The sequence below is a fragment of the Struthio camelus genome, chromosome 31 (assembly GCF_040807025.1).
Source record: "Struthio camelus isolate bStrCam1 chromosome 31, bStrCam1.hap1, whole genome shotgun sequence".
Classification (NCBI taxonomy): Eukaryota; Metazoa; Chordata; class Aves; order Struthioniformes; family Struthionidae; genus Struthio; species Struthio camelus.
Window position 1 is genome coordinate 3,887,998 of NC_090972.1, and position 9,552 is coordinate 3,897,549.

The 9,552-nt window shown below is 63.2% G+C and overlaps 1 protein-coding gene across 3 annotated transcripts; it reads left to right on the plus strand.

The window, feature by feature from the left end:
• The first annotated feature begins 738 nt into the window (after nucleotides 1-738).
• MCOLN1 (mucolipin TRP cation channel 1) lies at nucleotides 739-8,826 on the plus strand. Of its 3 annotated transcripts, none has more exons than XM_068923040.1 (14): nucleotides 739-829; nucleotides 997-1,181; nucleotides 3,619-3,786; nucleotides 3,861-4,020; nucleotides 4,143-4,230; nucleotides 5,027-5,123; nucleotides 5,254-5,353; nucleotides 5,495-5,601; nucleotides 5,763-5,912; nucleotides 6,131-6,232; nucleotides 6,511-6,633; nucleotides 6,934-7,140; nucleotides 7,229-7,359; nucleotides 7,813-8,826. In XM_068923040.1, the coding sequence occupies exons 1-14, from the start codon at nucleotides 814-816 to the stop codon at nucleotides 7,847-7,849; spliced, it is 1,671 nt and encodes a 556-aa protein (XP_068779141.1). In that variant the 5' UTR covers nucleotides 739-813; the 3' UTR covers nucleotides 7,850-8,826. The 3 variants fall into 3 exon arrangements, with proteins under 3 accessions (XP_068779141.1, XP_068779142.1, XP_068779143.1); XM_068923041.1 differs by having other exon boundaries at nucleotides 751-829; nucleotides 3,571-3,786; XM_068923042.1 differs by having other exon boundaries at nucleotides 800-829; nucleotides 3,469-3,786.
• Nucleotides 8,827-9,552: the final 726 nt, after the last annotated feature.

Consider the following 9,552-nt stretch of genomic DNA (forward strand, 5'->3'; position numbering starts at 1 on the left):
TCCCTGAGCCATGTGGCACCGTCCTGGCATGGACGCGTCCCCCTGGGCCATGTGGTGCCATCCTGGTGTGGACACATCCCCCTGAGCCATGTGGCACCGTCCTGGCATGGACGCGTCCCCCTGGGCCATGTGGTGCCATCCTGGTGTGGACACGTCCCCCTCAGCCATGTGGCACCACTCTGGCATGGACGCGTCCCCCTGGGCCACATGTCACCATCTGGGCATGGCCAGGTCCCCCTGAGCCACACATCCCCCTGGGCCACGTGGCACCGTCCCGGTGTGGCCATGTCCCCTGGGCCTTGTGACGCCATCCTGGTGTGGGCCATGTGGCACTGTTCTGGCATGGACATGTCCCCCTGGGCCCCACGTCACCCCAGGCCACGTGCTGCTGTCCTGGCATGGACACAGCCCCCTGGGCCACATGTCACCATCCTGGCACAGTCACTTCCCCCTGGGCCCCACGTCCCCCCCCCCGGGGGGTGGTGGGGTGATGGCGGTGGCCCCCATGATCCTCACGGTGTTGGGGGGGAGGACAAGGTCAGGGGTCAGAGGGCGCCGGGAAGGGGAGGGGGGAGTTCACGGCCCCACAATGCACCGCGCCCACCCGGGGCCGCGAGGGGCGGGGCGAGGGCGTGAGGGACAGGGAGGGGAGGGGCGTCGGGCACTGGGCGGGGAGAGCGCTGACGGGCAGGGAGGGGCGGGGCGTCGGGCACTGGGAGGGGCGGGGAGGGGGGGGGTCAGGCGTCGGGCGGGGTCAGGTCGGCGCTTCCGGTCACGTGAGGAGGGTGTTTGAAGCCGCGGTGCGGCGGCGTCATGGCCGCTCCGGCTGGTAAGTGGCTCCTGCGGAAGGGGGGGTCCGGGTCCGGGTCCGGGTCCGGGTCCGGGTCCGGGGGGGAAGAACCGGTCTGAACTGCCCCCTTCCCGCGGCCGAGGCCCCCGGTAGCCGCCGGTTCTCCTCCCCCCCCCCCCCCCCCGGTAACGGCTTCGCCTCCGCAGAGACGGAGCGGCTGCTGGGCCGCGGCCCCGCGTACGGCACGGTGGAGCCGCCGGCCGAGGAGGAAGAGCTGCGCCGCCGCCTCAAGTACTTCTTCATGAGCCCCTGCGACAAGTACCGGGCCCGGGGGCGGCGACCCGTCAAGCTGGGGCTGCAGCTCGCCAAGATCCTCCTCGTCACCGTCCAGGTAGCCGGGGGGGGGGGGTTGTCTTGAGCTTGGGGGGCATGGGGACATGGGGACACCAGGGTGTGGGGACAGTGGGGGCACTGGAGCATAGGGATGTGGGGACACTGGGGAGCCCAGGGACACAGGGGTTTGAGGACACAGGGGCATGGGGACACCAGGGTGTGGGGACAGTGGGGGTACTGGAGCATAGGGACATGGGGAGACTGGGGAGCCCAGGGACACAGGGGTTTGAGGACATTGAGGACACCAGGGTGTGGGGACAGTGGGGGCACTGGAACATAGGGACATGGGGACACTGGGGAGCCCAGGGACACTGGGGCGTGGGGATACTGGGGAGCCTAGAGACACAGGGGTTTGGGGACACTGGGGCATGGGGGCACCAGGGTGTGGGGACAGTGGGGGTACTGGAGCATAGGGATGTGGGGACACTGGGGAGCCCAGGGACACAGGGGTTTGAGGACACAGGGGCATGGGGACACCAGGGTGTGGGGACAGTGGGGGCACTGGAGCATAGGGACGTGGGGACACTGGGGAGCCCAGGGACACAGGGGTTTGAGGACACCAGGGTGTGGGGACAGTGAGGGCACTGGGGAGCCCAGGGACACTGGGGCATGGGGATACTGGGGAGCCTAGAGACACAGGGGTTTGGGGACACTGGGGCATGGGGGCACCAGGGTGTGGGGACAGTGGGGGCACTGGAGCATAGGGACATGGGGAGACTGGGGAGCCCAGGGATACAGGGGTTTGAGGACACAGGGGCATGGGGACACCAGGGTGTGGGGACAGTGGGGGCACTGGGGAGCCCAGGGACACTGGGGCGTGGGGATACTGGGGAGCCTAGAGACACAGGGGTTTGGGGACACTGGGGCATGGGGGCACCAGGGTGTGGGGACAGTGGGGGCACTGGAGCATAGGGACGTGGGGACACTGGGGAGCCTAGGGACACAGGGGTTTGAGGACACAGGGGCATGGGGACACCAGGATGTGGGGACAGTGGGGGCACTGGGCATAGGGATATGGGACACCATGAAGTCTAGGGACATGGGGGTTTGGGGACACTGTGGAGCATCAGGTATGGGGACACCATGAAGCCCAGGGACACTGGGTCATGGGGACACCAGGGCATGGGGACACTGTGGAGCCCAGAGACACTGGGGCATGGGAGCAGTGAGGGCAGTGGGCATAGGGACATGGGGAGACTGGGGAGCCCAGGGATGTGGGGGTTTGGGGACACTGGGGACCACTAATGCATGGGGACACCAGGGCATGGAGACAGTGGGCATAGGGATGTGGGGACACTGTGGAGCCCAGGTACACTGGAGCATAGGGACATGAGGACACTGGGGAGCACAGGTACAACAGGGCCTGGGGATACTGGGGAAGGGGACATTACTGAGGAGCAGGACTTCTGGGCAGGGACACTGGGACATCCTAGGGGACTGGGGGGGGGGCTGGGGACTTGGGGAGGGGGGACCTGGGTGCTGGGTAGGGGTGGCTCTGAGTGTGGGGATGTGTCTGGTGCTGGGGGGAACTATGGGCAGAAGCACTCTGGGGGGGGGGTCTCAAGCTCAGGAGGGGACCTCTGGGATGGTCCCTGGTCAGGGGACACAGGGAGGGTGGCAAATCTTTGCAGTGGCGGGGGAGGGGGGGTCTGGGTGCTGATCTGGGCTGTGTGTGCTGGGGGGGGGGGATTCTAGGTGATGCCAGGGAGGCCCCCAAAAAAGCAGGGAGCTGGGAGAAAAGTAAATCCTGCTCCCTGTGTTTGGGACAGCACTGCTCTTGGGTAGGAGCCAGGCTCTGTCCCGAGTGGAGCTCACGGGGCGGAAAATTATTCGAGAAAAAGTGGCCGGGCTGCCCTCAGTCCCGTCACGAGGTTTGGAGGAAGCCGCTGGCGCGTGACCCTCTCCTGGCATGGAGAATCGGGGCACTGCCACCGGTTTGTTGCCTCCCCGGTGAAAGGGAAGCGCCCGCTCGGTGCTGCCTGCCGCTCAGCAAAAGGGACGGGACCGTCCTTGGCAGCTTTCCCTGAGGCCGCAAGCAGTGTCGTGGGTGGGAGATGGAAACGGTGCTCAGGTTTGGAAGGAAAGCAGTAAATATCATGGAAATGCCTCGTTTAGGCACCACGCTGGGGCTCATCCAGCCTCTGGCTGGAGCAGGGCAGCACCGATAGCTGAAAAAAGCTTCGTTCAGAAGCTTTTTCAACCAGAAAAGTGCTGGTGAAGGGATTGTTGCAGCATAAGGGTAAGGGAAAACCAAAATGAAAAATAAAATTAAAAAAAAAAAAAAGGAGGAAGATCAGCAGTGTCGTCTGTGCCGGTCATATTTCTGGTGGAATTGCTGTTTGGCTGTGCTGGGGAACACAAGGAGATGGTTTCCACCCCATCTGCAGTAGGAGAGGAGCTTGGCCACAGGAAATCTTAGTCCCAGTCTCCTTCAGCTCATCCTCTTCGGGCTCAGCAACCAGATGGTGGTGACGTTCAAGGAGGAGAACACCGTCACCTTCAAGCACCTCTTTCTCAAGGACTACGTGGACGGCTCAGACGACTCGTACGCTGTCTACACACAACGTGAGCTCTACGAGCGTGTCTTCTACGCCGTGGAGAAGGTGAGAGCCGCGGGCGGCCCGGGAAAGGGAGGTGTCTCTGCGTCCAGCCGCTGAGAGCGTCTCCCCTCCACCAGTACTTGGCCATTCCCAACGAGAGCATCGGGCGCTACGCCTACGTGCGGGGCGAGCACGGGACCAACCGCTCAGCCCTCATGCTGTGCCAGCAGTTCTACCGCAAAGGGCGCATCGACCCGGCCAATGACACCTTCAACATCGACCCCAAAATTGTCACAGGTATGTGCTCAGGGCCAAGCTTGCCTCTCCTGCAGCTATGTCAGGGTCCTGGGGGGGGATGTTTTTCCTGCAAGGGCTCAAGAGGGACTGAGGGCTCCCCTGAAGGTGCTGTTTCCCCGCAGACTGCCTGGGAGTGGAGCCCCAGGAGCCACAGCCCCTCCCGCCAGAGCTGGACCGCAGTTACAGGAACTTCACCCTCAAGTTTCACAAGTAATCGTCGCGGTCTTTTCCGCGGTGTCTGGGCGCTCTGCGGCTCGCCCAGGAGCGGGGCCCTCAGAGCGGGGATCCCTGTGCAGGGAATTTCTTGCGCTAACAGGTTTCTCCCTTGCTGCCGGAGCAGAAGAGCGTCCGTTAGCCTAAAAACCACTCGCAGGCCAGAAACAAATCCCTGCTTGGGCAGAGAGGGATGTGAAGCCGGTCGTGCAAGAAGCAGCTGCTCTCCGGCTCCCTGAAACTTGGCGCTTTGATGGCCTGTGGCCAAGTCCCGCAGGCAGGGTAGCGCCTCGGTCCTGCTTCCCCTTCTGCTTTCCAGTGTTGGTGCCAGGCGGAGAGATGCGATGTGGCTTGTGGTGGCTTCCTCCAGAGGCTCCAGCCTCAAAACACTGGCGCCAGGCTTGGTCCCTCCCAGCCTGGAGATCCCCCAGGGCTGTGCCCGCCTTCTTGAGGGAGGATTGGGGGTTTTCTTAGTTTGGGGGTTTTCTTGTTTTATTTCCACCTCCTCATTTCCCCATTAGGGAGCAGGGGGCTGCGATTAGATCCCCCTTTATTTCCCCTTGGCTGAGCCCAATGGGACACACGCCCCAGCTGGGAGCCTCTGCTGCCTCCAGTCTCTCCACTTCCTTCTTCAATTGGGGGTCTGGATAGGACCCAGGTGTCCAGGCACCTCTGCAGTGCGGAGGAAGGGAGCTGATAACTCCCTGCTCTGCTGGCAGGGTGGTGGGGCTGCGGGGGTTGCCCCCCTTCCCAGACAAGCTGCGGGAGTGTTCACAAGCGTCCCCTCCTGCAGGCTCATCAATGTCACCATCCAGTTCAAGCTGAAAGCCATCAACATCCAGACCATCATCAACAACGAGATCCCAGATTGCTACACCTTCACCATCACCGTGAGTGCGTGGCGGCGATCTGTGCGGTGACGCAGGGTGGGTGGCAGCCCTCGCGCAGGGGGACGAGCGCGGGCAGAGTCAAGGCGTCAGGGAGCCACCAGGCAGGCTTTCAACCGTTCCCTTCTCCCAGATCACCTTTGACAACAAGGCTCACAGCGGCCGGGTGAAAATCCACCTCGACAATCGGGCTGACATCAAGGAGTGCAAGAACCCCAGCATCTTTGGCCGAGGTAGGGTGTCGTGAGGGCACAGGTCCGGCCCAAACGCAGTGTTTGTTCCCTAGCGGGTGCTGCGCGCTAAACAAGAGCTCCGGGTGCTCCCTGGGACCCCCAGTGTCACTTATTGAGAATGTCTCCCCGGGTGTCTTGCAGGTGACAACTCCTTCCGGCTCTTCTTTGATGTTGTCGTAATCCTCGTGTGCTCGCTCTCCTTCATCCTGTGCGCCCGCTCCATCATCCGGGGCCTCATGCTGCAGCACGTGAGTGACAGGGAGATCAGGGAGCAGGCGGTCTCAAGCTGCAGCAGGGCCACCGCGTTTCAGATGTGGCCCCAAATGTTGAATCAAAGCTGTGGCTCTCCTTTGGGTGGGCAAAACTTAGCTGCTGTGCCTAGAGGATCCGGTTTCTTCCCTGCACGCAGGAGTTCAGCCGGTTCTTCCAGCGCCGCTACAACCAGAGCGTTTGCCTCTCGGACCGCATGGAGTTCCTCAATGGCTGGTACATCCTGCTGGTGGTGAGCGACATCCTCACCGTGCTGGGGACTGTCATGAAGATCGGCATCGAGTCCAAGGTGCGGGGACAGCGGGGGAGACACAGCAGATGCTGGACGCACCAGGCCTCCCGGCACTGAGGGCCCTCCCTCTCCAGGGAGGGATATTTGCTTGCCCGCAGCAATGGCAACGTTTCTGCTAGCCTGTGGCCAGCATGGAGGGGTGGCAATGGCCCCCCAAGACGCTGGTGGGGGCCGAGGAGCTGCAACTGAGGCCTGTGCCACCTCTGTCCATGCAGAACTTTGCCAGCTATGATGTCTGCAGCATCCTCCTGGGCACCTCCACGCTGCTGGTTTGGGTCGGGGTCATCCGCTACCTCACCTTCTTCCAGAAGTACAACGTGAGTGGCCTTGGAGACACGTCTTGTCCTGCTCGAGCTCAGGGGACAGTTTCTAGGGTGGGAACAGCCTGGCCCTGAGCACAGAGGTGTCCAGGTGGGCTCAGGACCACCCCAGCGCTGCAGCACCTGGGGGCTCCCTATCCTGTTCTTCGAGGGCCTCAGAGTCACACAAGGTGTTTCCACCACATGTCCGCACTGGGGTTTTCCCCCTTCCCCTCTTGCTGACGCCCTCGCGGAAGGAGGACGGCAGTTTAATCCCGACTCCGTTCTTCCACCAGATCCTTATCGTCACGCTGCGGGTGGCCCTGCCCAACGTCATCCGTTTCTGCTGCTGTGTGGCTGTCATCTACCTGGGCTACTGCTTCTGTGGCTGGATCGTACTGGGCCCGTACCACGTCAAGGTGCCGCTCCTGGGCTCTTCGGATGGGGTTTGCCCACCTCCAGAGGCTGCTCCTGCCTTGAGACAGTTCCCTCTCCTGATTTGGGAGGAGGTGGGAGCTGGGCTGATTCCCCTCTGAGCTCCTTGGGTGGAATAAGGCCCTGGTTCCTCTGCTCCTTGCAGAGCACCGGGGTGGTTTCTGGGGTGTCAGGGAGCACTTGGCCACTGAGGGAAGGCAGGGAATTTCCCTGGGGACTATCAGGAGCTTTCAGCCGGGTGGGGCAGAAAGGACTAGGGTGACCTCCATTGCCTCCCGTCCCAGTTCCGCTCCCTCTCCATGGTGTCCGAGTGCCTCTTCTCCCTCATCAACGGGGACGACATGTTCGTGACCTTTGCCGAGATGCAGCAGAACAGCTACCTGGTGTGGCTCTTCAGCCAGATCTACCTGTACACTTTCATCAGCCTCTTCATCTACATGGTGCTCAGCCTCTTCATCGCCCTCATCACCGGTTCCTACGAGACCATCAAGGTGAGGCTGGGAGTGGGAGGCTTCAATCCTGGAAATCGCTCACTTCGGGAGCGTATCCAGCCCTGAATGTCCTGGTGTGGCCCCGCAGCACCAGTGCGAAGGCGAAACGCCCGTCTCCCAGCTCCACGCCTTCATCGCCGAGTGCAAGGACAGCCCCAAGTCGGGCAAGTACCGCCGCGAGAGCACCTCGTCCTGCTCGGTTTTCTGCTGCTGCGAGAGGTGAGTGCCTTTTTGAGAGCTGCTGGGCACCTGCTTGAGGGCCAGCCGGGCTCTACCACCCCCCTTAACTGTGCTGCTCTTGTGTGCCCAAAGAGGAAGATTTATACCTGTTTTCCTGCTGGTTCCTCTTGTACGGGTGGTCTCGCCTGGACCATGAACCTCCAGCCCTCCCGTTGGCACCCCAAAGCAGCTTTGTGCCCATGAGGACCTGCTCGGGGCTGGGTGGGAGGTGCAGAAAGTCCTGCTGGGCTCCCAGCTCCAGGATTCACCCCTAGGTGCTGGCCTCGGGCCTCCCTCTTCAACCACCCTGCTTGGTTTCAGGGGGCTGGGGCAAAACCTCGTTCTTCCAACCGATCCCATATTTTTTTTCTTCCCCGTTAACACAAGCAGGGGAGAAAGGGGTTGCTGGGGCTCATCCAGATCTGTTCCTGGTGCCCTTGGCTTTTCCCACAGGGCTCCTCTGTCGGACAACGCGCTGCTGGTGAATTGAGGGATGCTACCACCGTGCGGTGGGGCCCGCCGGTTGGACTCCTGCCCCCAGCCCGCCGCAGACACCGGCACACAGACTGCCTCCGAGCGCTCTTTTATTTATTTTAACGTTGGCTTTTATTGGCATCGGAGCTCGGCGCCTGCCCCGGAGGGGATGAGGCGAGATGGCGTCCGTGTTTGCCGGGGCAGATCTCGAAGCGCTGGCATCCTGGGAACTAGATGGATGATTGCAGCCCCCTTTTCCCATGACGGACTCGGTGTCTCCACGCTCCAGTGCCCAAAACGCAGCCCCTGGGCTCGGCCCCCTGGGTTTTAGCACTGCCGATCTGAGAGCCACTTCCAGAGCGGAGCTAGGGCAAGAGCAAAACAGCACAGCCCCGGTGGGGAGCTGAAGGGTGCTTTGTTCCCCGTTTCGCGCTCGGCCCCGTGCCGGGCGCGGGCTGGCACCTCTCGTCGCCGCCTCCTCCTCGCTCTCGGCGCAGCCCCAAACCCAACTGGCGGCTCTGCGTTTTGGCTCGGGCGAGCCCCGAGGCTGTTTACGCGGGAACGGGTCAAGGGCAGGTTTTGTAACGGCGAGAGCAGCTGTTCGCTGCTGGAGCAGAGCCAGCTGCTGCCTGGCCTCTTCCTCCTCCTCCTGGGCCTGTGCCCAGCAGAGGAAAGGGGCAGCTGAGCAGAGACATGGTTCTCGGGCCAAATTCATCCCCAAGGCAGGACTCAGCGTTTCCCTTGCTGCTGTTTCCTCTAATCCTGTCCCTCACTCCTGAACTGAGTTGTGCCTGGTCTCAACTGCAGCGTTGGGGGTGAGGCTTGTTTCCCCCCCCCCCCCCACCATCACCTCTTTGTCACTGTTTTGGGGCACAGCGAGCAGGAAGCTGGGGCCAGAGGGCACTGCTGGGCTGTAGCAGGGTGCCCCTGGGGGTGCCCCTGCCTGGGTGCTGGGCTTCGCTGGGCGAATAAAATATCTCGGGAGGAAAAACAGCTCTTTGTGTTTTGGGGTGTTGCCCCAGCCCCTGTGGGGACAGGGTGGGTGGAGGGTGCTGGCAACCTCCCGTGTGTCCATGGGGTGGAGGCCCAGCAGTGGGTGCTGTTACCTGTGGGTGGCCATGGGGCACTGGTAGGTGGTGTCAGCCTGTGGGATGGGGTCCTGGCAGGGGGGTGCTGTCACTCCAGGGAGCCTGTGGGGCACTGGTGGGTGCTGTCACCCATGGGGCAGGGGCCTAGCAGTGGGTACTGTCACCTGTGGGAGCCCGTGGGATGCTGGTGGGTGCTGCCACTCCTCCCCCTCGTGGGGGCAGGGGTCTGGCTGTGGGTGCCATCACCCTGGGGTGCCCATGGAGCACCGGTGGGTGCTTTTCCCCCCGTGAGGCAGGGCCATGGTGGCTGCTGTCACCCGTGGGTGCCCCCCAGCCTCCCCCCACCCACCGGGCGCCCACTTAGCACCGTGGTGCTCAGCACTCAGCACCTCCCCTGCCACTCTCAAAATGGCGCCGAGGCGGCTTCGTTTACGTCACAGCCGCGCGCGCGCCGGCGCCCTGCGACGACAACGCGGGCCCCGCGCCGCACCCAAGATGGCGCCCGCCCGCCCTTGCGCCCCTCTCGGCTGCCTCTCCCAACATGGCGGCGGCGCCGCGACGCGTTCCCTTCCGTTCCCCTCCTCCCCCGCCCACCCCGCGGGCACGGTGGCAGCGCGCACGCGCGGGCTGG

What these genes read in the sequence shown, in the direction of transcription:
- MCOLN1 (XM_068923040.1), top strand. An exon ending in CGACCCCAAAATTGTCACAG is followed by an intron (nt 4,021 to 4,142) that starts GTATGTGCTCAG and finishes GTTTCCCCGCAG; the next exon opens with ACTGCCTGGGAGTGGAGCCC. An exon ending in CCCCAGCATCTTTGGCCGAG is followed by an intron (nt 5,354 to 5,494) that starts GTAGGGTGTCGT and finishes GGTGTCTTGCAG; the next exon opens with GTGACAACTCCTTCCGGCTC.